Below are 27,522 nucleotides of genomic sequence, written 5' to 3'. Positions count from 1 at the left end.
AAAGCAGGAAAGAATGTCCAATGGAAAAAAGACAGTCTCTTCAATAAATGGTGTTGGGAAAATTGGGACAGCCACATGCAGAAGAATGAAACTGGACCATTTCCTTATACCACACACAAAAATAGATTCAAAATGGTTGAAAGATCTAAATGTGAGACAGGAGTCCATCAAAATCCTAAAGGAGAACACAGGCAGCAACCTCTTGGACCTCAGCTGCGGCAACTTCTTCCTAGAAACATCGCCAAAGGCAAGGGAAGCAAGGGCAAAAATGAATTATTGGGATCTCATCAAGATAAAAAGCTTTTGCACAGCAAAAGAAACAGTCAACAAAACCAAAAGACAACTGACAGGATGGGAGAAATATTTGCAAATGACTATCAGATAAAGGGCTAGTATCTAAAATCTATAAAGAACTTATCAAGTTCAACACCCAAAGAACAAATGATCCAATCAAGAAATGGGCAGAAGACATGAACAGACTTTTTTCCAAAGAAGACATCCAAACAGCCTACAGACACATGAAAAAGTGCTCAACATCGCTTGGTATCAGGGAAATCCAAATCCAAATCCAAATCAAAACCTCAATGAGATACCACCACCTCACATCAGTCAGAATGGCTAAAATTAACAAGTCAGGAAATGACAGGTTTGGTGGGGTTGCGGAGAAAGGGGAACCCTCCTACACTCTTGGTGGGAATGCAAGCTGGTGCAGCCACTCTGGAAAACAGTATGGAGGTTCTTCAAAAAGTTGAAAATAAGAGCTACCATAAGATCCAGCAATTGCACTACTGGGTATTTACCCCAAAGATACAAATGTAGGGATCTGAAAGGGTACATGCACCCCGATGTTTATAGCAGCAATGTCCACAATAGCCAAACTGGGGAAAGAGCCAAGATGTCCATCGACAGATGAATGGATAAAGAAGATATGGTATATATATATATACAATGGAATATCATGCAGCCATGAAAAAGAATGGAATCTTGCCATTTGCAACTACTTGGATGGAACTGGAGGGTATTATGCTGAACGAAATAAGTCAATCAGAGAAAGACATGTATCATATGACCTCACTAATATGAGGAATTCTTAATCTCAGGAAACAAACTGAGGGTTGCTGGAGTGGTGGGGGGTGGGAGGGATGGGGTGGCTGGGTGATAGACATTGGGGAGGGTATGTGCTATGGTGAGCGCTGTAAAGTGTGCAAGACTGTTGAATCACAGATCTGTACCTCTGAAGCAAATAATACATTGTATGTTAAAAAAAAAAAAAGATGATAGCAGGAAGGGAAGAATGAAGGGGGGGATATCGGAGGGGTAGACGAACCATGACAAACTATGGACTCTCTAAAACAAATTGAGTGTTCTAGAGGGGTGGGGGGTGGGAGGATGGGTTAGCCTGGTGATGGGTATTAAAGAGGTCACGTTCTGCATGGAGTATTGGGTGTTATATGCAAACAATGAATCATGGAACACTACATCAAAAACTAATGATGTATGGTGATTCACATAACATAATAAAAAAATAAAAATAAAAATTGTGGTAAAATATATATAATGTAAAATTTAGCATTTTAACTCCATTTTTTCCTTTTTTCTATTTAAAAATTTCATTTAAATTCAGTTAACTAACCTATAGTTTATTAGTTTCAGTGGTAGAATTCAGTGATTCATCGGTTGCATATAATACCCAGTGTTCATTACATCACTTGCCCTCCTTAATGCCCATCCTCAGTTACCCCATCCCCCTATCCACCTCCCCTCCAGCAACCCTCAGTTTGTTTCGTAGAGTTAAGAAACTATGGTTTGTCTCCCTTTCTGATTTCATCTTATTTTATTTTTCTCTCCTTTCCCGTATGATTCTGTTTTCTTTATAAATTTCACATGAGTGAAATCATGTGGTGTTTCTTTTTCTCTCACTGACTTATTTTGCTTAGCATAATACCCTTTATTTCCATCCATGTTGTTGCAAATGGTAAGATTTCTTTTTTTGTTGTTGTTGGCTGATTAATATTCCTTTATATATATATATATATGTATATACACACACACACACACATACATATATATACATGCACATACCACATTTATCCATTTATCTGTCGATGGACATCTGGGCTCTTTCCATTGGTTGTTGTGGACATTGCTGCTATAAACATTTGGGGTTGCAGATCCCCTTGGATCACTATGTTTGTGTCTGTTGGGTAAATACCTAGTAGTCCAGTTGCTGGGTCATAGGGTAGCTCTATTTTTAAGTTTTTGAGGAATATCATCCTGTTTTCCATTTTTTGAGTACATTCACAATGTTGTATAACCATTGCCATTATCTGTTTCCAGAACTTTTCCTAACCCCAAACAAAAACTGAACTCTTTAGACAGTAACTCCTCATTCCACTCTCCCCCTGTCTAGATTATTTTATGTAAGTGGAATCTTGTAACACTTGTCCTTTTTTGTTTGGCTTATTCCACTTAGTATAATGTTTTCAAGGTTCATCCACTTGTATCATGTAGTAGTACTCAATTACTTTTTATGGCCAACAATACTGCTGTGTGTGTGTGTGTGTTGTATCTGTGTGACATTTTGTTTATTCACTAATCTGTTGAAGGACACTTAGATTGTTTCCATCTTTTGGCTGTTGTGAATAAGGCTGGTATGAACATTGATGTACGAATATCTGAGTCCCTGTTTTCAGGTTTTTTTTTTTTTTTGGTTACATACGTAGGAGTGAAATTCTTGGATCATATGGTAATTCTATGTTTAACTTTTTGAGGAACCACCAAACTGTTTCTCATAGCACCTGCACCATTTTACGTTCTCACCAGCAATACACAAGGGTTCCAATTTCTCCACATCCTTGTCAACACTTACTATTTTCTGTTTTTTAAAAGAAAACAGTAGCCATCCTAGTGGGTGTAAAGTGGTATCTTGTAGGTTTCATTTGCATTTTCCTAATGACTAATGACATTGAACAGCTTTTCATGTGCTTATGGCCATTTGTGAAATGTCTGTTAAAGTCCTTTGCCTGTTTTTGAGTTGGCTGTATTTTTTATCTTTACTTTTTTGAGTTGTAGGACTTCTTATATATTCTCCATATTAAAGACATGATTTACAGGTATTTTCTTCCATTCTGTGGACTGTCTTTTCACTCTCTTAACAGTGTCCCTTGATGGACAAAAGCTTTTAATTCTGATGAAGTCCAGTTTATTTATTTTCTTTTGTTGGATCTTTGGGTGTCATATCTGAGAAATCATTGCCAAATCTAATGTCACAAATATTTGCCCCCATGTTTTCTTCTATGAGTTTGATAGTTTTAGCTCTTATATTTTGGTCTTTGGTCCATTTTGAGTTAATTTTTGTATATGGTGTAAGGTTAGGATCCAACTTCATTTTTTTGCATGTGGATATTGTTTTACACCTGGCACCATTTTCTGAAGTTTTTTTTCCCTGTTTGATGATCTTGGCACTCTTGTTAAAATCTTTTGACTACACACACTCTCTCTCTCTCTCTCTCTCTATAATGTTGGCTAATTGAACATAATAAAAAATAAAAAAATCTTTTGACTATATTTGTCAGCATTCATTTCTGAGTTTTAATTATATTCCACTGAATCTATATGTTTGTCCTTATAAAGTGAGTATTATATTGTTTTTTTCTTTTTTTTTTTTTTTAAGATTTTCCTTTTAATTTTTAAGAATCTCTACACCCAACGTGGGGCTCAAACTCTTGACTCCAAGATCGAGTCATATGCTCTTCCAAATGAGCCAACCAGGTGCCTCCCATATTGTTTTGATTACTGTAGTTTTGTAGTAAGTTTTGAAACTAGAACATGTGAGTCATACAACTTTGTTCTTTTTTTTAAAGATTTATTTGAGAGAGAGAGAGAGAAAGAGTGAGCACATGCGAACATTGAGCAGGGGGAGGGGCAGAGGGAGTGGGAAGAGAATCTCAGCAGACTCCCCAGTGAGCACACAACCCCAAGATCATGACCTGAGCTAAAATCAAGAGTCAGATGCTTAACTGGCTGAGCCACCAGGACCAGGTGGGATTTTTTTCCTGGGTTGAAGGAGGTTTCAACATTCGCAAATCAACGTGATAGAGCTCATTAATGAAAGAAGACACAACCATATAATCCTCTCAACTGATGCAGAAAAAGCATTTGATAAAATGCAGCATCCTTTCTTGATTAAAACTCTTCAAAGTATAGGGATAGAGGGAACATACCTCAATATCATAACCATCTCTGAAAAGCCCACAGTGAATATCATTCTCAATGGGGAAAAACAGAGATTGAGATTTTCCCTTATGGTCAGGAATATGACAGGGATGCCCACTCTCACCACTACTGTTCAACATAGTACTAGAAGTCTAAGCCTCAGCAATCAGATAACAAAAAGAAATGAAAAAGCATTCAAACTGGCAAAGAAGAAGTCAAACACTCTCTCTTCCCAGATGACATGATACTTTATGTGGAAAACCCAAAAGGCTCTACCCCCAAATTACTAGAACTCATACAGCAATTAGGCTATCCTTTTTACACTGCATTTTGTGTCTTTTAAGAAAAGCAGCTGCCTTTATATATGTGGGTTTATTTCTGGACTCTATTCTGTTACACTGATCTGTTAGCCTGTCTTTACATTAATACATACTGTTTGGATTATTGTAGCTTTATAATAATTATTGATATCAGGTAGTGTTACTCTTGTTAACTACTTTCTTTTTCATAGTTGTTTTGGCTATTCTATGTCCTTTCATTTCTATATAATTTAAAAAATCGGTTTGTCAATTTCTACAAAAAACTGGGGTTTTGATTGAGATTGCATTGAATCTATAGATCAATTTAGAAAATACTGTCATTTTAACAGTATGAAGTCTTTCAACCAATGAACAGAGCATATATCTCCATTTATTTAGGTTTTCTTTAATTTCTCTCAGAAATATTTTAGTTTTCAGTGTACAGATTTTTTTCCCACCTATTTTGTCACATTTACTCCTATATGTATTATATATTTTGATGTTATTTTAAATAGTATTATTTTTTCAAAATATCCTTTTCTGTTTTCTGCTAGTATATGGAAATGTGATGGATTTTTGTATAGTGATGTTATAATGTGTAACCATACTAACTAAACTCACTAGTTCTAGCTACTTATTTGGTAGATTCCATTTGATTTTCTAGTAGATTATCCTGTCATCTGCAAATAGAGTTTTACTTCTTCCTTTTCAATTTTGATGCTTTTTATTTCTGTTTCTTTTTTTATTACGTTCAGTTAGCCAACATATAGTACATCATTAGCTTTTGATGCAGTGTTCGCCGATTCGTTAGTTGCGTATAACACCCAGTGCTCATCACCACACATGCCCTTCTTAATACCTATCATCCAGTTACCCCATCCTACCCCTCCCTTCTGTAACCCTCAGTTTGTTTCCTGGAGTCCAGAGTCTCTCATGGTTTGTCTCCCTCTCTGATTTTTATTTCTTTTTCTTGCTTGATTGTGCTGGCTAGAATCTTAAGTACAATCATGAAGGTGGTGAGTGGGCATCTTTTTTTCCCCTGATCTTAGAGAGAAAGGATTCAGTCTTGTAAAGTTGACTTCTGAAAATTAAAACAGTTATCACAGTAAATGTCAGCAGCCACTGTGGGGAAAAGCCAAGAGATTATGTAGGATGCCAAAGAGTTTGGATTGATCTCTTTAGGGAGCAGAGACTGCTGTATGGTCACAACTGGGGAAGGAATGAATAAAGCCCCTATAGGTATAGCTTTAAATAGTCTTCCCTTACTCCATGGGGTACCTGGGCAGCACGGTCAATTAAGCATCTGACTCTTGATTTTGGCTCAGGTTGTGATCTTAGGATCATGAGATCGAGCCCTGGGTCAGGCTCCCAGTGTGGAGTCTGCTTAAGACTGTCTCTCCCTTTCCCTCTGCCCCTGTTGTACCCCAATCCCCCTGCATTAGGAGAAGGAAGGGAAAAATGAGTGGGGGGAATCAGAGGGGGAGATGAACCATGAGAAACTATGGACTCTGAGAAACAAACAGAGTTTTAGAGGGGAGGGGGGTGGGGGGAAGGGTTAGCCCAGTGATGGGTATTGAGGGCACGTACTGCATGGAGCACTGGGTGTTATACAAAAACAATGAATCGTGGATCACTACATCAAAAACTAATGATGTATTGTATGGTGACTAACGTAACATAATAAAATAAAAGTAAAAAAATAGGAAGGGAAGTCTCTAGAAGCAAATTCCAGTTAAATTGTTATATTTACTTTCTAGTAAGAGATATATAAAAATCTTGGGCCCTTTCTGTAAACTTAATCATTACAGATGCACTGAGGTGGCATTTAACTGATAGTATTTTTTTAGAGCTTAGTTCCATGTTAATTTTCCTATTTCCATCTCTGTTTTAAAATTATTATACACAATGGACTTTGCCCAGTTTTCTTTTTTTATAATTCAATGATTTTTATTATTTATTTTGTTTTGTTTTGTTGTTTTGTTTGTCACCACACAGTGTATCATTAGTTTTTGATGTAGTGTTCCATGATTCATTGTTTGTGTATAACACCCAGTGCTCCATGTAATACATGCCCTCCTTAATACCCATCACTAGGCTAACCCATCCCCCTACCCCCTCCCCTTTAAAACTTGCAGTTTGTTTCTTGGAGTCCATAGTCTCTCATGGTTCATCTCCTCCTCTGATTCCCACCCCCTTCATTTTTCCGTTCCTTCTCCTAATGTCCACCATGCTATTCCTTATGTTCCACATATAAGTGAAACCATATGATAATTGTCTTTCTCTGCTGACTTATTTCACTTAGCATAATCTCCTCCAGTCCCATCCATGTTGATATAAAAGTTGGGTATTCATCCTTTCTGATGGCTGAATAATATTCCATTGTATATATGGACCACATCTTCTTTATCCATTCATCTGTTGAAGGGCATGTCGGCTCTTTCCATAGTTTGGCTATTGCAGACATTGCTGCTATAAACATTGGGGTGCATGTGGCCCTTCTTTTCACTACATCTGTGTCCTTGGGGTAAATACCTAGGAGTGCAATTGCTGGGTCATAGGGTAGCTCTATTTTTAAATTTTTGAGGAACCTCCACACTTTTCCAAAGTGGCTGTACCAACTTGCATTCCTACCAACAGTGTAAGAGGGTTCCCCTTTCTCCACAACCTCTCCAACATTTGTTGTTTCTTGCCTTTTCCATTTTTGCCATTCTAACTGGTGTAAGGTGGTATCTCAGTGTGGTTTTGATTTGAATTTCCCTAATGGCTAATGATGATGAACATTTTTTTCTTGTGTCTGTTAGCCATTTGTATGTCTTCTTTGGAGAAGTGTCTGTTCATGTCTTCTGCCCATTTCTTGACAGGGTTATATGTTTTTTGGGTGTTGAGTTTGAGAAGTTCTTTATAGGTCTTGCATATCAGCCCTTTGTCTGTAGTGTCATTTGCAAATATCTTCTCCCGTTCTGTGTGTTGTCTCTTTGTTTTGTTGACTGTTTCCTTTGCTGTGCAGAAGCTTTTTATCTTGATGAAGTCCCAAAAGTTTATTTTCACTTTTGTTTCTCTTGCCTTTGGAGACATGTCTTGAAAGAAGTTTCTGTGGCCAATGTCGAAGGAGGTTACTGCCTATGTTATCTTCTAGGATTTTGATGGATTCCTGTCTCACATTGAGGTCTTTCATCCATTTTGAGTTTATCTTTGAGTATGGTGTAAGAGAATGGTTGAGTTTCATTCTTCTGTATATAGCTGTCCAATTTTCCCAATACCATTTATTGAAGAGGAGACTATCTTTTTTCCATTGCATATTTTTTCCTGCTTTGTTGAAGATTATTTGACCATAGAGTTGAGGGCCCATATCTGGGCTCTCTATTCTGTTCCATTGGTCTATGTGTCTGTTTTTGTGCCAGTACCATGCTGTCTTGGTGATCACAGCTTTGTAATATAGCTTGAAATCAGGCAATGTGATGCCCCCAGCTTTGTTTTTCTTTTTCAACATTTCCTTGGTGATTCGGGGTCTTTTCTGATTCCATACAAATTTTAGTATGGTTTGTTCCAGCACTTTGAAAAATGTCATTGGAATTTTGATCAGGATGGCATTGAAGATACAGATTGCTCTGGGTAGCATCGACATTTTAACAATGTTTATTCTTCCAATCCATGAGCCTGGAATGTTTTTCCATCTTTTTGTGTCTTCTTCAATTTCTTTCATGAGTGTTCTGTAGTTCCTAGAGTATAGATCCTTTACCTCTTTGGTTAGGTTTATTGCAAGGTATCTTATGGTTTTTGGTGCTATTGTAAATGGAATCAATTCTCTAATTTCTCTTTCTACAGTTACATTGTTAGTGTATAAGAAAGCAACTGATTTCTGTGCATTGATTTTGTATCCTGTCACATTACTGAATATGCTGTATGAATTCTAGTAATTTGGGGATGGCGTCTTGGGTTTTCCACATAAAGTATCATGTCATCTGAGAAGAGAGTTTGATTTCCTCTTTGCCAATTTGAATACCTTTTATTTCTTTCTGTTGTCTTATTGCTGTTGCTAGGACTTCTAGTAATATGTTGAACGATAGTTTTGCCCAGTTTCCTCTTAGCCCTTAAGGAATATAGCGTACTTTTTATTTTATTTTGCAGTGCTTCACTTGCTTTGCATGAGGTAGCACTAAAGTAATAGTTATCATTTGGGAAAAAGGTGTAGATTACTTTGGCATTATTCATGGCCAGTTGTTGTGTGCCTTAAACCAGATTTTCTTTGCTATCCATGTCCTCCCAGGGTGTGTCCCTCCCTCATCCTGTTGAAGGAATGCAAATTAACTTCATTATGGACCCAAGCAAAACTTAGTTAAGGGGACAGATTTCTAAGAAATCATGTATTGCCAAGCCAAACAAAATATTTTTGTTTGAACTATTTTTTTCTTTTTCTTATCATTGGTATAGATAATACAGAAATGACTGTTATTGGGATTGCTTCTCATTTAATGTAATCGTCCTAGGATTAACTAAAGAGCAATGCAGTAATGCTTGAAATGCAAACTCTTTTGATATTTTTTTGACCTAGAAATAAGAAAAATAGTAAAAATATGTAAGAGACTGATAATGTTTTTGTGAGTTTCTAAAGTAATACTAAGGTGATAATGTGGTACATAGTCTGTGTTTAAACTATTTTTAAGGAAAAAAATGCCTTCACATGATTTTTTTTTTCATATGTCTTTCGACATATAATGTGCTTGTTGCAAGGGCTTAAGAATAGTTGACTTTTTTTTTTTTAAGATTTTTATTTATTTACTTGAGAGAGAGAGCATAAGCAGGGGGTGGGGCAGAGAGATAGGCAGACTCCCCGCTGAGTGGGGAGCATGATGTGGAGTTTGATCCCAGGACCCTGGGATTATGGCCTGAACTGAGGGCAGATGCCCAGCTGACTGAGTCACCCAGGTGTCATGAGTTGACTTTTTATAATCAGTTTTATTATAATGAATACATAGGTATTACTGTTTATGTAAATAAATGTTAAGTGAAATTGATAGTAGTTTTTCCTCCCTCCTGTACTTGGTGTTACTTTTGTCATGCATTTTACTTTTCAGAATACTACAAATACACAACATGTTGGTACTGTTTTTGTTTCAGACTAGGAGTTGGCAAATTTTCACTCTAAAGGACCAGATAGTAAAATATTTTAAACTTTACAGGCCAGGTGGCAAAATTGAAGTATATTATGTAGGTATACTTATTCAACAAAAAAGGAAATAAATTTCCACACAGTTTTTATTGATGAAATTCAAAATATAAAACTAATCGAGCACACCTTTTTTTGGTAATCTATATCTAATGAGAAGAACAGAATTTTTTTTTGGATTAATTGTCTTTTAATGTTAATGTTCCCTATAATTAAAATCAGTCACAAATCTTTATCTATTAATACTGATCTGTAATGAGGATTTTATGTTTTTCATCTTTATAAATACTTTTTCAGACAGGTATTGCCAATATGATGTTTATATATATTTTAATTTGAGAGTATTCATCACTTGGCAGGCATTTATGGAATTTATTAGCATCTTCTCTTGTTATTTGCCATTTAGCATGTAATTACATTGCAGATTAAAGTACTTCCAACTGATGGTTAGGTGGAAGTTCCTCAGTTGCACCATTATATGGATTTTGAAATATGGAAATTTCCTTTGCAGTTGCATTGAAGTTTAAAAAATCTGCAAGAACTGTATTTTGAGCACAAAAATGTGTGGGATCCAAATTTGAGTTAGAATGGAGATACTTTTTCTTTTTTTAACTTTTGAAAGTACGAAAAGTTTATAAAGCAGCTTAACATTAGTTGTGATTTGAATTGGCATCAGAATATCTTTAATAAATAAAATAAAATTAATTAAAAAAAAAGAATATCTTTAATATAGGTATAAATTTCACAAGTTTGATTTTAAGTTAAATTAAGAAACATTATCAATACTGAATCAAAAACTAATTTCCAAAGCCATTTATTGTTTGATTCACTACATCAAATCTAATGATGTATTGTATGGTGACTACGTAACATAATAAAATTAAAAAAATAGTGGATGAAGGAAGGGGCGCCTGGCTGACTCAGTCAGTGGAGGATGTGACTCTTGATCTTGGGGTTGTGAGTTTGAGCCCCACGTTGGTTGTAGAGATTACTTAAAAATAAGACGTTTAAGGGTGCCTGGGTGGCTCAGTTTGTTAAGCAACTGCCTTCGGCTCAGGTCATGATCCTGGAGTCCCGGGATCGAGTCCCACGTCGGGCTCCCTGCTCAGCAGGGAGTCTGCCTCTCTCTCTGACCCTACCCCCTCTCATGCTCTCTATCTCATTCTCTCTCTCAAATAAATAAATAAAGATGTTTAAAAAAATAATGGATGAGGGAAGTTTTCATTCACAAAAATTTCAGTTACAGTTTGAAGTGCAATAAAATTGCAATAAAACTTGACTACTACTAAGCCATCTTGCTGCTGTGCACTTGATCAAGTCAGGATACTTGCCTTCTGTTTTTCATAAAAATTCATGGAAGTGAAGATCAAGTCCATGAGAGCAAATGAAGTTCTTTGTTGACTACTGGCAGGCTAACACATGAAAGAGTCATATAATTTCTGCAGAGTACTTGCTGATGAATCATACAATGAATAACCATAGATTTTAAACATCTTACATTTTTACAAGCTTTCTAAATTGGTCCAACTGTGTTATTTTCTGTCCATGTATATTTTCACTACCTTTAATCATAACACATCTTAGTAGCTTCCACTTCAGATGGTACTGAGTTAGTGTTGTCTCAGCTTGTTCAGTCACTTCAGACTTGGAATTGACTTCTTGAATATAACGGAGCAGTATCAGTAACTTTTGTTGAGTCAAGGAAAACCACTTGTATTTCTTTGCCTTTTAAAAAAGTATCAAAAACTAGTGATGTACAATACCTTGGCTAATTGAATTTAAATAAAAAAGTATACAATTCATTGGTTTTAATGTATTTAGAAGGTTGCATAACCGTCATCACTATCTAATTCCAGAATATTTTCATCACTCCATAAAGAATCCCTATACCCAATGACAGTCACTCCATATACCTCTCCAGGGATATGGCAGTTACTAATCTACTTTCTGTGTCCATGGATTTGCCTATTTTGGACATTTTATATGAGTAGAATCGTAAAATATGTGGCCTTTTGTGTCTAACTTAACTTAGCATAGTTTTTCGAAGTTCATCCATGTAGTAGTATGTATCAGTACTTAATTCTTTTTATGGATGATAATATTCCATTGTATGGATATACCACATTTTATTTATCCAGTCATCCATTTGATGGATATATGGATTTTTTCCACTTTTTGGCTATTACAAATTGGCTCATGAACCTTTGTAGATAACTTCTTGTGTGAGCATGTTTTCAGTTCTCTTGGGGTATATATGTAGGAGTGGAAATGTTGTATCATATGATAATTATATGTTTAACTTTTTGAGGAACTGCCAAATGATTTTTTACAGCAACATTTTACATTTCTGCCAGCAATATATCCCTACAGTTTTATTGTCAGTCTTTTTGATTATAGCCATCTTAGTGGGTATGGAATGGCATCTCATGGTTTTGATTAGCATTTCACTAGTGACTAACGTTGAACATTTTCATGTTTTATTGGCCACTTGTATATCTTCTTTAGAGAAATACCCATTCAGATCCTTTTTCCATTTTTAATTTTTTTATTGTTGTAAAAGTTCTTTTATATATTCTGGATGCAAATCCTTTGTAAGATATATTATTTGCAAATATTTTCTCCCATTCCCTGGTTTTTCTTTTTCACTTTCTTGATGGTGTCCTTTGCAGCACAAAAGTTTTTAAGTTTAATGAAGTTCAACTTATTCTTTTTTTTTGTTTATGATTTTGGTGTCATAAGGAAGCACTGACTAATTTAAGGTCCTAAAGACTTACTCATATTTTCTTTAAGAATTGCATAGTTTAGATGAACCATGAGAGACTATGGACCTGAGAAACAAACAGGGTTTTAGAGGGGAGGGGGGTGGGGGGATTGGTTAGCCTGGTGATGGGTATTAAGGAGGGCACGTACTGCATGGAGCACTGGGTGTTATACGAAAACAAAGGATCGTGGATCACTACATCAAAACCTAGTGATGTATGGTGACTAACATAACATAATAAAATTAAAAAAAATATATATATATATTAGAAAAATTACAAAAAAAAAAGAATTGCATAGTTTAGCTTTTATTTTGTCTTTGATCCAGTCTGAGGTAAAATTCACATATATTGAATTAGTTGTACAGTTTTGCCTAAAGTCTACACTTAACACATTGTCAAACACTTTTCTGTCTTTCCAGAATATTCTTTTTGTGCTACCTGATCAGTCCATGTTTCTCTGGAGACAACTAGTTTTTTGATTTTATTTATCTTAATTTAGCCTGTTCTAGATCTTTTAGTAAATAGAACTATGTAGTATGTACACTTTTGCATCTAACTTCTTTTGTTCGGCATAATGATTGTGATATTCATCCAATGTGTTACTTGTATCAGTGGATCTTTATTTTTTATGTATAAGTGATATTGTAGTTTTGAATATTGCATATTTTATCTATACTTATTTTGAACAGCTGGGTTGTTTCTATTTCTGGCTATTGTGAATAAAGCTGCTGTGAACAGTCTTATAGAAGTTATTTTTTGTTTTGAATCACATGAGGGGTTTATCACTTTTTTTGGCATCTTTTTTCACTACAGTGTAGTTGACACACAATGTTACATTAGTTTTAGGTGAACAACATAGGGAGTGATCCAATAACTGTAGGATATGCTATACTCATCACAAGGATAGTTACTATCTGTCACCATATAACATTATTGTAGTACTATTGACTAATATTCCCTATACTGTACCTTTCATCCCTGTAACCTATTCATTCCATAACTAGAAGCCTGTACATTCTACTCCCCTTCACCCATTTTATCCATTTCCTCAACCCCTGGCAGTCAATTTGTTCTCTGTATTATTAGGTCTGTTTCTGCCTTTTTTTGGTCCGTTTTGTTTTTTAGATTCCACACACAAGTGAAATAATACGGTATTTGACTTTTTCTTTCTGACTTATCTCACTTAGCATAATACCCTCTAGGTCCATCCATATTGTCATGAATGGCAAGATTTCATTCTTTTTTATAAGTAAAATTCCATTATATACACACACACACAAACACATACACACACACACACACATACCACATCTTCTTTGTCCATTCATCTGTTGATGTTTACTTAGGTTGCTTCCATACCTTGACTATTGTAAAAAATGCTACAATAAACAAAGGGGTGCATATATCTTTTTGAATTAGTGTTCTCATTTTCCTTGTGTAAATACTTAGTAGTGGAATCCTGGGTCATATGGCATTTCTATTTTTAGTTTTTTGAGGAGCCTCCATACTATTTTCTATAGTGGTTGCACCAATTCACAGTCCTATCGACAGTGCATGAGAGTTCCCTTTTCTCCACATCCTCTCAACACTTGTTATTTCTGGTCGTTTTGATACTAGCCACTCAAAGAACTGATTTTAGATTATAAGACTTGATATATGGTAGTAGAAGTCCTTTAAGATTGACAAGGCTATTCTTGTTTCTTTGTATTCTTACATAAATTTTGAAATCAAATTATCATTTTCCTAAAAAAAGAAGATGGGTTAAATAAAAAAAATTTTTTTAAATTCCAGTATAACAACATACAGTGTTACATTATTTTCAGTTGTACAATATACTGATTTAACTATTCTATACATTACTCAGTGCTCATCATGATAAGTGTACTCTTAATCACCTTCTCCTACTTCACCCCCCCATACCCAACTCCTCCCCTCTGGCAACTACCACTTCTCTATTTTTAAGAGTCTGTTCTTTTTTGTCTCTTTTTTGTTTTGTTTTTTAAATTCCACATATGATTGAAATCGTACAGTATTTATCTTTCTTGACTTAATTCACTTAGCATTATACCTTTTAGATCCATCCATGTTGTTGCAAATGGCAAGATTTCATTTTTTATGGTCAAGTAATATTCCATTGTGTGTATGTATATATACAGACATATTGTGTGTATATATATATATACACACACACACACACACACACACATATACACATGGATATATATACATACACACCACCTCTTCTTTATCCATCTATGGACTGACAGTTGGGTTGCTTCCATATCTTGGCAATTGTAAATAATGTTGCAATAAATATGGAATTCTGACTGGTATTATAGACTTTCTCTGTTGTACATTTGCTTTTTATTTCATGAATTTCTGTTTACATTTTTATTATGGGGACTTTGTTTCTCAAAGTATAATCATATTTACTTGGTGATTCTTTATAAAACTCTGTTTATATTAGATAAGAAGCCTCCAGTGTTAATTTCTTCTGAAATAATTGAGACATATTTGCCCAAAAAGGACAGGTGAACACAAGTCATGCTGAGGGAAAGAGAGACTCTGCTTACAGAAGCATTTTCATACCTATACTACCCAGGAATAATTTTGCCAAAATGTACTTCAATATACTGAGCTACTTTATATTACTACTCAAAATATAGTTTAAGTTGAAAGGGGCTTACATATTTGAAAGATGAATTAGTGAAGAAGGGAAATTATATATTTAAGAAGATTTAGTGTTTAATTTCAATGACACTGACCTTGTCTCAGTATTTAAAAATGCTAATTGATGCATTTACCTTTGCTTTCCTAGTGATATGCAGCTTTCGAGGATCTGTCCCTCAAGGCTTGGTCTTAGAAATAGGAGAAACGGTCCAGATTCTTGAAAAATGTGAAGGTAAGTATGGACCTATACAGTACACAAACAGTGATAATTTTGAGTAGTATTATATACATTTATTTTGTAGTAATAGATTATAAGCAATCATTTTGAAAGCATAATTAACCACATTATGATATATTGTTATAAAATCCTTCCTCATTTATACTTATCATAAATGTATGGGTTATTTTGGTTCTAATCTAATAGGAACAATTAAAGAACTCGTTGGCCCTCAGAATGTAATTTTTACACACAGTATGTTAAATGATTAATTTTGATTTTACAATTAAATAGATAATCTTCCACCCATGCTTAGCTGCATTTGAATAGAATTGAATTGTAATTAGTTCATTTGTATGTTTCTGTTTAATTGGCTGGATGTGATCAGTTATAATTAAAACAAGGCAGTAAATAATGCTCAAATGAAGTTTGGCTTGACTACTAGCCTCTTCTGTGATGTATATGGGTGGTTCTGCTGTAACATTTATGCATTATTGAAAAATGTAACATTTTTTAAAATCATGCACTTGGGGCTCCTGGGTGGTGCAGTTGGTTAAGTATCCGACTCTTGGTTTTGGTGCAGGTTGTGATCTCAGGGCTGTGGGATTGAGTTCCATATCAGGCTCTAGGCTCAGGAATCTGCTTAAGATTCTCTCTCCCCACGGAGTACGGCTGGAGACCAGGGAGACAAGAGTGATCGACTGCTTTTCTCTGAGGGCTCACTGAGGAGTGGGGCCCTGAGTTCTCGGCTCCTCCGGGACCAGAGATTGGGAGGTCACCATATTCATTCTCGTCCTCCAAAGCTGTACAGAAAGCTTTCAGGGAACAAAAGCTACCAAGAGCAAACCCGAGCAGATTACTTAGCCTGGCCCCTGGCAAGGGTGGTACAGTTCCGCCTCAGGCAAAGACATTTGAGAATGACTGCAACAGACCCCTCACCCAGAAGATCAGCAAGAACATCCAGCCAAGACCAAGTGTATTGATCAAGTAGAATGGCAAAACCCCAGAGCTAGGGGAATACAGGACATAGAATTCATGGCTTTTTTCCCCATGATTCTTTAGTTTTTCAAAGTTAATTTTTTTTTTATTTTTTAAAAATTTTATTTGTTTTTTGACAGAGAGAGAGACAGCAAGAGAGGGAACACAAGCAGGGGGAGTGGGAGAAGGAGAAGCAGGCTTCCCGCCCAGCAGGGAGCCCAATGCAGAGCTCGATCCCAGGACCCTGGGATCATGACCTGAGCCGAAGGCAGACGCTTAACAACTGAGCCACCCAGGCGTCCCTCAAAGTTAATTTTTAAAGTTTTCTTTTTCTATTTTTTTAGTTGAATTTTTCTTCTTCCCTTTTTCAAAAAACATCTTATCCATTTCTTTGTTAAAAATCTTTTTTAATTTTCATTTTTACAGTCATATTTTATCCCTTCATTGAATTTGACCTTTTTGTGTATATATAAATTTTTCTTTCTTTAAAATTTTGGGATACAGTTTTTTTCTAACAGACCAAAATATATCCTAAATCTAGTGTATGACGTTTTCCTAGTCTCCCACCTGATCACATTCTCTCTTTTTTAAAAATTTTTTCATTCTTTTTTCAACCAACTTCTTATCAATTCTTTTTTAAAAATATTATTTAATTTTCATCTTTACAGTCATATTCCATCCCTTAATTGTATTTACCCTTATTTTTGTATATATATAAGCTTTTCATTCTTTAAAATTTTGGGAGACAATTTCTTCTAACAGACCAAAAAACACTCAAAGTCTAGTGTGTGGCTCTGTTCTATTCACCAGCCTGATCATATTCTTTTTTTTTAATTTCCCTTTCTTTTCCCCCTGGTTTCAAATCTCTTCTGATTTGCTTAGTGTATATTTTTCTGGGGTCATTGTTACCCTTTTAGCATTTTGTTGTCTCATTCATCTATTTGCCTCTGGACAAAATGACAAGACAGAAAAACTCAGCTAAAAAAAAAGAAGAGGCAGCACTGACTGCCAGGGACCTAATCAATACAGACATTAGTAAGATGTCAGAACTAGAGTTCAGAATGATGATTATAAAGATACTAGCTGGGCTTGAAAAAAGCATGGAAGATACTACAGAATCGCTTTCTGGAGAAATAAAAGAACTGAAATCTAACCAAGTTGAAATCAGAAAGGCTATTAATGAGGCGCAATCAAAAAATGGAGGCTCTAACTGCTAGGATAAATGAGGCAGAAGAGAGAATTAGTGATACAGAAGACCTAATGATGGAGAATAAAGAAGCTGAGAAAAAGAGAGATAAACAACTACTGGATAACGAGGGCAGAATTTGAGAAATAAGTGATACCATAAGATGAAACAATATTAGAATAATTGGGATCCCAGAAGAAGAAGAAAGAGAGAAAGGGGCAGAAGGTATACTGGAGCAAATTATAGCAGAGAACTTCCCTAATTTGGGGAAGGAAATGGGCATCAAAATCCAGGAGGCACAGAGAACCCCCCTCAAAATCAATAAAAATAGGTCAACACCCTGACAACTTATAATAAAACTTACGAGTCTCAGAGACAAAGAGAAAATCCTGAAAACAGCTCAGGACAAGAGGTCTGTAACCTACAATGGTAGAAACATTAGATTGGCAGCAGACCTATCCACAGAGACCCAGCAGGCCAGAAAGGACTGACATGATATATTCAGAACACTAAATGAGAAAAATATGCAACCAAGAATACTGTATCCAGCTAGGCTGTCACTGAAAATAGAAGGAAAGATAAAAAGCTTCCAGGACAAACAAAAACTAAAAGAATTTGCAAACACCAAACCAGCCCTACAAGAAATATTAAAGGGGTCCTCTAAGCAAAGAAAGAGCCTAAAAGTAACATAGACTAGGAAGGAACAGAGACAATATACAGTAACAGTCACCTTACAGGCAATATAATGGCACTAAATTCATATCTCACAATAGTCACCCTAAATGTAAATGGGCTAAATGCCCCAAACAAAAGACACAGGGTATCAGATTGGATAAAAAAACAAGACCCATCGATGTGCTGTCTGCAAGAGACTCATTTTAGACCCAAAGACACCCCCAGATTGAAAGTGAGGGGGTGGCAAACCATTTACCATGCTAATGGACATCAAAAGAAAGCTGGGGTGGCAATCCTTATATCAGACAAGTTCGATTTTAAACCAAAGACTGTAATAAGAGATGAGGAAGGACACTATATCCTACTTAAAGGGTTTATCCAACAAGAAGATCTAACCATTGTAAATATCTATGCCCCTAACATGGGAGCAGCCAATTATATAAGCCAATTAATAACAAAATCAAAGAAACACATCGACAACAATACAATAATAGCGGGGGACATTAAAACCCCCCTCACTGAAATGGACAAATCATCTAAGCAAAAGATCAACAAGGAAATAAAGACTCTAAATGACACACTGGACCAAATGGACTTCACAGATATATTCAGAACATTCCATCCCAAAGCAACAGAATACACCTTCTTCTCTAGTGCCCATGGAACATTCTCCAGAATACATCACATCCTAGGTCACAAATCAGGTCTGAACCGGTACCAAAGGATTGGGATCAGTCCCTGCATATTTTCAGACCACAATGCTTTGAACCTAGAACTCAATCATAAGAGGAAAGCAGGAAAGAACTCAAATACATGGAGGGTAAAGAGTATCCTACTGAAGAATGAATGGGTCAACCAGGAAATTAAAGAAGAATTTAAAAAATTCATGGAAACAAATGAAAATGAAAACACAACTGTTCAAAATTTTGGGATGCAGCAAAGGAGGAAAGTATATAGTAATTACAAGCTTTTCTCAAGAAACAAGAAAGGTCTCAAATACACAACCTAACCAAAGGAGCTGGAGAAAGATCAGCAAATAAAACCTAAACCCAGCAGGAGAAGAGAAATAATAAAGATCAGAGCAGAAATCAATGAAATAGAAACCAAAAGAACAGTAGAACAGATCAACAAAACAAGGAACTGGCTCTTTGAAAGAATTAACAAGATTGATAAACCCCTGGCCAGACTTATCAAAAAGAAAAATGACCCAAATAAGTAAAATCATGAATGAAAGAGGAGAGATCATAACTAACACCAAGGAAATACAAACAATTATAAGAACATATTATGAGCAACTATATGCCGGCAAATTAGACAATCTGGAAGAAATGGATGCATTCTTAGAGATGTATCAACTGCCAAAACTGAACCAGGAAGAAATAGAAAACCTGAACAGACCCATAACCAGCAAGGAAATTGAAGAAGTAATCAAAAGTCTCCCAACACACAAAAGCCCAGGGCCAGATGGCTTCCCAGGGGAATTCTACCAAACATTAAAGAAGAATTAATACCTATTCTTCTCAAACTGTTCCAAAAAATAGAAATGGAAGGAAAACTTCTAAACTCATTTTATGAGGCCACCCTTACCTTGATTCCAAAACCAGACAAAGACTCCACTAAAAAGGAGAATTACAGACCAATTCCCTGATGAACATGGATGCAAAAATTCTGACCAAAATACTAGCCAATAACATCCAACAGTACATTAAAAGGATTATTCACCATGACCAAGTGGGATGTATTCCTGGGCTTCAAGGTTGGCTCAACATCTGCAGATCAATCCATGTGATACAATACATTAATAAAAGAAAGAACAAGAACCATAGGATCCTCTCAGTAGATGCAGAAAAAGGCATTTGACAAAGTACAGCATTTGACAAAGTACAGCATCCTTTCTTGATCAAAACTCTTCAGAATATGGGGATAGAGGGTACATACCTCAATATCATTAAAGCCATCTATGAAAACCCCACAGCGAATATCATTCTCATTCCCCTAAGGTCAGGAACACAGCAGGGATTTCCACTATCACCACTGCTGTTCAACATAGTACTAGAAGTCCTAGCCTCAGCAATCAGACAACAAAAAGAAATAAAAGGCATCCGAATCGACAAAGAAGAAGTCAAACTCTCACTCTTTGCAGATGATATGACACTTTATGTGGAAAAAGATTCCACCCCAAAACTGCTAGAACTCATACAGGAATTCAGTGAAGTGTCAGGATATAAAATCCATGCACAGAAATCAGTGGCATTTCTATACACCACCAAAAAGACAGAAGAAAGAGAAATTAAGGAGTTGATCCCATTTACAATGGCACCCAAAACCATAAGCTACCTAGAAATAAGTCTAACCAAAGAGGCAAAGTATCTGTACTCAGAAAACTATAAAATACTCATGAATGAAATTGAGGAAGACACAAAGAAATGGAAAAACGTTCCATGCTCATGGATTGGAAGAACAAATATTGTGAAAATGTCTATAGTACCTAGAGCAATCTACACATTTAATGCAACCCCTATAAAAATATCATCAACTTTTTTCAAATTAATAGTACAAATAATCCTAAAATTTGTATGGAATCAGAAAAGACCCCGAATAGCCAAAGGAATGTTGAAAAGCAAAGCTGGTGGCATCACAATTCCGGACTTCAAACTCTATTACAAAGCTGTCATCATCATGACAGTATGGTACTGGCACAAAAACAGACACATAAATAAATGAAACAGAGTAGGGAGCCCAGAAATGGACTCTCAACTCTATGGCCAACTAATCTTCAACAAAGCAGGAAAGAATGTCCAATGGAGAAAAGACAGTCTCTTCAACAGATGGTGTTGGGAAAATTGGACAGCCACATGCAGAAGAATGAAACTGGACCATTTCCTTACACCATACACAAAAATAGACTCAAAATGGATGAAAGACCTAAATGTGAGACAGGTATCCATCAAAATCCTTGAGGATAACACAGGCAGCAACGTCTTCGATCTTAGCCGCAGCAACTTCTTCCTGGAAACATTGCCAAAGGCAAGGGAAGCAAGGGCAAAAATGAACTATAGGGACTTCATCAAGATAAAAAGCTTTTTGCACAGCAAAGGAAACAGTCAACAAAACCAAAAGACAACTGACAGAATGGGAGAAGATATTTGCAAATGACATATCAAATAAAGGGCTAGTATCCAAAATCTATAAAGAACTTATGAAACTCAACACCCAAAGAACAACTAATCCAATCAAGAAATGGGCAGAACACATGAAGAGACATTTCTGCAAAGAAGACATCCAAATGGCCAACAGACACATGAAAAAGTGCTCAACATCACTCAGCATCAGGGAAATCCAAATCGAAACCTCAGTGCGATACCACCTCACACCAGTCAGAATGGCTAAAATTAACAAGTCAGGAAATGATAGATGTTGGCAAGGATGAGAGAAAGGGGAACCCTCCTACACTGTTGGTGGGAATGCAAGTTGGTGCAGCTACTCTGGAAAACAGTATGGAGGTTCCTCAAAAAGTTGAAAATAAAGCTACCTTACAACCCAGCAATTGCACCACTGGGTATTTACCCCAAAGATACAAATGTAGTGATCTGAAAGGGAACCTGCATCCCAGTGTTTATAGTAGCATTGTCCAGAATAGCCAAAGTATGGAAAGAGCCTAGATGTTCACCAACAGATGAACAGATGAAGATGTGGTATGTATATTCAATGGAATATTATGTTTCCATAAAAAAAAAAAAATGAAATCTTGGCCATTTGCAATGACGTGGATGGAACTAGAGTGTGTTATGGTAAGTGAAAGAAGTCAGTCGGAGAAAGATAAGTATCATATGATCTCACAGATATGAGAATTTTGAGAAACAAGATAGAGGATCATAGGGGAAGCGAGGGAAAAATGAAAAAAGACGTAACCAGAGAGGGAGACAAAGCATAAGATACTCTTAATCTCATGAAACAAACTGAGGGTTGCTGGAGTGGAGGGGCATGGGAAGGATGGGTGGCTGGGTGATGGTCATTGGGGAGGGTATGTACTATGGTGAGTGCTGTTAATTGTTTAAGACTGATGAATCAAAGAGCTGTACCCCCGAAACAAATAATACATTATATGTTAATAAAAAAATAAAAAATCTCTCTCCCTCTCCCTTTGCCCCTCCCCGTCTCTAAAATAAATAAATAAATCTTTAAAAAAATCATGCACTCAGATCAACAAGATATATGGAAAAAATAAAGTTAGGGAGAAATCACATAAAATCAGAGTATTGACAAAAGCAAAATTGATACCATGGGTAAGAACCTGGGCAGCCTAGACTGGCAGTGCAGCAGGACTAAAAGGCATCTCAAATTACATAATAGAATGGAAATGTTGCTATGTGGGCATGGAGACAATGCCATATAAATGGAGCTCTGATCCACTTTCCTACTCTTAAGATGGATATGGAATTAAGTGTAACCTACCATGACCCAGGAATTATGTAAGTTTGGGAGTGCACTTTTCTGGAAAGGGAGCTCTAGTGCAGCACTCATTCAATATTTTCTTAAAACAGAAATATAAACCAATACCCCTTCAGGATAAAAACTTATAGCAAAATAATAGAGGGGAATTCTCTTTATCTGGTAAAGGATACCTGCTAAAAAGCCTACAGCAAATATCATTATCCAATTGTAAAATATTGAAAAATTTCCCAATGAGATCTAAAAATGAGACAAGGAGACCTGCTATAATCATGTGTATTGAACATTATACTGGCAGTACTAGCTAGTGTGGTAAAAAATAAAATACATAGGGGCACCTGGGTGTCTCAGTCATTAAGTGTCTGCCTTCGGCTCAGGTCATGATCCCAGGGTCCTGGGATCGAGCCACGCATCAGCCTCCTTGCTCAGCCTGGAGCCTGCTTCTCCCTCTCCCACTCCCCCTACTTGTGTTCCTTCTCTCGCTGTGTCTCTCTGTCAAATAAATAAATAAAATCTTAAAAAAAATAAAATACATAAAGAATGGAAATATAAGATTGAAACTATCATTTGTATGTGATATAATTGTATATGTAGAACATCCAATAGATTCTATAAGAAATAACTGGGAATAAATATGGGAACTTAAAAATATGATGGCTACAGTATCAATATTTTAAATATATATTATTTTGTATGTATTTGCAACTAAGAACTAGAAAATGAATTAAAGAAACAATGCTATTTATATAGTATCACAAACAATAAATGCCTAGAAGCAAAACTAATAAAAAATGTAAGACACGTATATTAAAATCTACAAAAACATTGTTGATAGAAATTAAGGAAGATCTAAATAAATGGAAAGATATACCATGTTTATAGATTGAAAGACTTACTGTCTTAAGATGTCCATTCTTCCCAAATTGATCTTGGTTTTAATGCAATCCAATAAAAATCCATCAGGTTTTTTTTTTTTTTTGTATGGATATTGAACAGCCGATTCCAACATTTATATGAAAAGGCAAAAGGTTACAAATAGCCAAGACAATCATGAAGAAGGCAATAAAGTAGAAGATTTATGCTACCAGATACGAAGATTTATTATAAATGAAGACATTGTGGTTTTGGGGCAAAGACAGAATAATGAAACAGAATACAGAGTCCAGAAACAGACCATCATGTATATCGTCCACTGATATATGAAAAAGGTAAAAATTGCAGTGCACTGGGGAAATGATATCCTTTGCAAGAGGTGATACTGGGCCACCTGGAATAAAAAATGATAGTCTATTCAATAAATGGTATTGTGTCAATATTGAAAGCAACGAATATTGATCTCTACCTCATAGTATTTGCCCCAAACACAATTCCAGATGGATGCTACCTAAATGTGAAATGTAAAACCATAATGTACCTTGAAGGAAATATAGGAAAGTATTTTTCTTGACCTTGGGGAAGACAAAAAAGTACTAACCATAAAGGAAAAGTACAACTGCTAAGTTGTACTGTATTAAAATGAATATCTGTTCAGAAGACATTAAGGAGAGAAAAAAGGCAAGTCACAGAGAGAGATGTTTGATGAAGGACTTGTATTTAGAGTATATAAAGATCTACTACAAATCAAAATAAGATATTCCAATAGAAAAATGAGCAGAAGTCTTGATTAGGCTCCTCACAAAACATATATTCCAGTGGCTCATAAACATTCGGAAAGGTGTTTAATTTCATTCAGCAGGGAAATACAAATTAAAACTACAGTGTGATAACACAACACAGCCACTGGAATGACTAAAATTGAAAACACTGGCAATACCAAGTGCTGGTAAGGATGTAGAACAACTGTTACTTTCAAACACTGCTGGTGGGAGAGGAAATGGGATAACCAGTTTGGAAAAGTGTTTGGCAGTATTAACTAAAGTTGAATGTACACATATCTGATGATCCAGCAAATCTACTCATAGGTATGAATCCAACAGCAAAATTCACGTATAAGATATTAGTAAAAGCTTTATTCATAATTGCGCAAACCAAACTGGAAAAGAAACACATATTCATCAACAGTAAATAAATTATGGTATATTCATACAATTGAATGTGACACAGAAAGGAAAATGAATGAATTACTACATACAATAACACAGATGAATATCACAGATCTCTCTTGACAGAAGTCAGATGTAAGAGTTCATGCTGTTATGGTCCTGTGCACATAAAGTACCAAATCAGGTAAAACTAGTAACTGGTGATATTTATCAGAATAGTGGTTAAATAACCACTCTTCTGTCTGGCTTCTTTTGCTAAGATTGTATCTGTGATGATGTTGTGTGTAGTAACAGTTAATCCATTTTCCTTTCTGTAGCACATTCAATTTAAGGGTGTGTGTGTGTTAATGACTAAAAGAGACAGAAGTGGCATTTGGGATGCTGTTAATATTTTACTTATCTGAGTGGTGGGCATACAGTTGTATATTCTTTGAAAATTTACTTAGCTGTAAACTAATGATTTGTACACTTATGAATATTACATATCAAAGAGGTTACTGCCTATGTTCTCCTCTAGGATTTTGATGAATTCCTGTCTCACATTGAGGTCTTTCATCCATTTTGAGTTTATCTTTGTGTATGGTGTTGGAGACTTTGACATCGGCCACAGTAACTTCTTTCAGATTTATCTCCAAAGGCTAGTGAAAGAAAAGCAAAAATGAACTTTTGGGACTTCATCAAGATAAAAAGCTTCTGCACAGCAAAGGAAACAGTCAACAAAACAAAGAGGCAACCCCCAGAATGGGAGAAGATATTTGCAAATGACACTACAAATAAAGGGCTGTTATCCAAGATCTATAAAGAACTTCTCAAACTCAACACCCAAAAAAACAAATAATCAAGTCAAAAAATGGGCAGAAGACATGAACACTTTTCCGAAGAAGACATACAAATGGCTAATGGACACATGAAAAAATGTTCATCATCATTAGCCATCAGGGAAATTCAAATCAAAACCACATTGAGATACCACCTTACACCAGTTAGAATGGCAAAAATTGACAGGGCAAGAAACAACAAATGTCAGAGAGGTTGTGGAGAAAGGGAACCCTCTTACACTGTTGGTGGGAATGCAAGTTGGTACAGCCACTTTGGAAAACAGTGTGGAGGTGCCTGAAAAATTTAAAAATAGAGCTACCCTATGACCCAGCAATTGCACTACTGGGTATTTACCCCAAGGACACAGATGTAGTGAAAAGAAGGGCCATATGTATCCCAATGTTCATAGCAGCAATGTCCGCAGTAGCCAATTTATGGAAAGAGCCGAGATGCCGTTCAACAGATGAATGGATAAAGAAGATGTGGTCCATATATACAATGGAATATTACTCAGCCATCAGAAACGATGAATACCCAACTTTTACATCAACATGGAAGTACACATTATGTTAAGTGAAATAAGTCAAGCAGAAAAAGTCAATTATATGGTTTCACTTATTTGTGGAACATAAGGAATAGCATGGAGGACATTAGGAGAAGGAAGGGAAAAATGAAGGGGGGGTATTGGAGGGAGAGATGAACCATGAGAAACTATGGACTCTGAGAAACAAACTGAGGGTTTTAGAGAGGGAAGGGGGTTTGGGGGAAGGGTTAGCCCGGTGATGGGTATTAAGGAGGGCACGTACTGCTTGGAGCACAGGGTGTTATAAGAAAACAATCGTGGATCACTACATCAAAAACTAATAATGTATGGTGACATAACATAATAAAATAAAACTTAAAAAAATGTTACCTATCAATAAAAAAATTAAAATTAAAGGACTTGGTAAAAAATTTTATGAAAAGTGTAGAGATGCAACAACATGGTTGCATCTAAAAAATATGTTGAACAAAAGAGCCACTAAAATGTCTGACATATCCAAATATTGGCCCAGATATGTTTCAGTGGGAATGCTTATACACTGGGGGTATCTTGTGATGTTAGATGTGCATATCCTGTGATTTAGCAGTTTAACTCCTAAATTTATACCTTAGAGAAGTGTTTTTAAAGCTATCTCATCAATCATTATTGGGTTACAAATTCCATTTAGTGCTCACTATCAGCATTAATAAAAAATGTCAAGAGTATGTTGCTCTATCAGTTACAATCCATTTATAGTAATAATTTGAATAGGGAATATTTAATATAAATGTTAACTGATAAAAAGGAATTACTAAAAGGGGTCAAAAACATTCAAAGGGTATAGAAGTAGCAGGTGTAAAAGTCAATAACTACTGAGAAGGAGCCAGCAAGCAAGCAACTAAGAATTTAAAAGAACACTCTCTGCCTCAAGGCAAAGATTCAGATCCTTTTGGAAAAGGGCATGGCTGCCATAGGAACCTGTAGACTGTCAGTGGTGAAGAAAATTGCCAGAGGGCATGGAGGGCCTCCAGCATGCCAATCACCTGGCGAGGGTGCTGAAGTAACATAGCAGTGCATCAGAACCAAGAAGGGGAAGCTCCTTTCTCCTATGGCCTTGCAGTGTCCCATTAGTACCCTTTATTGACAAAGCTTAATGCTGGGTGAGTTGGCAAAGAAGAAATGTTGATATGGTCTATATTAGTTTGGGATTACCAGAAAAACAGAACCAGTAGGAGATACATTAAGTTTATGTATATATTTATTACAAGAAATTGGTTTACATGAATATGGAGTCTAAGAAGTCCCAAGATCTGCAATTGGCAAGCTAGAAACCTAAGAGAGCCAATGTTCTAGTCAGATTCAGAAGGCCTGAGAACCAGGAGAGCTGATGATATAAGTTCCAGTCTGAGTCCAAGCCTGAAGGCAGGAGAATGCCAGTGTCCTCGCTTGAAAATTGGCAGAGAAAGTGAAATCTCTCTTACTCCACCTATTTGTTGTATTCAAGGCGTTCAGTAAAT

The 27,522-nt window shown here is 36.0% G+C and overlaps 1 protein-coding gene across 1 annotated transcript in view; it reads left to right on the top strand.

Moving 5' to 3' along the window:
• Positions 1-27,522, top strand: part of DOCK3 (dedicator of cytokinesis 3) — a 568,243-nt gene that overhangs the window by 72,872 nt on the left and 467,849 nt on the right. The window contains exon 2 of the mRNA XM_064595595.1: positions 15,262-15,345. Coding sequence (XP_064451665.1) covers positions 15,262-15,345 — 84 coding nt within the window. The remainder of the gene's footprint in view (positions 1-15,261; positions 15,346-27,522) is intronic.

The sequence above is a fragment of the Mirounga angustirostris genome, unplaced genomic scaffold (genome assembly GCF_029215605.1).
Source record: "Mirounga angustirostris isolate CCGP_5_RB_7025 unplaced genomic scaffold, mMirAng1.0.hap1 SCAF_1, whole genome shotgun sequence".
In the NCBI taxonomy this organism is placed as follows: Eukaryota; Metazoa; Chordata; class Mammalia; order Carnivora; family Phocidae; genus Mirounga; species Mirounga angustirostris.
Note: the sequence above shows the minus strand (reverse complement) of the source record. Positions and strands in the feature narration are given on the sequence as shown.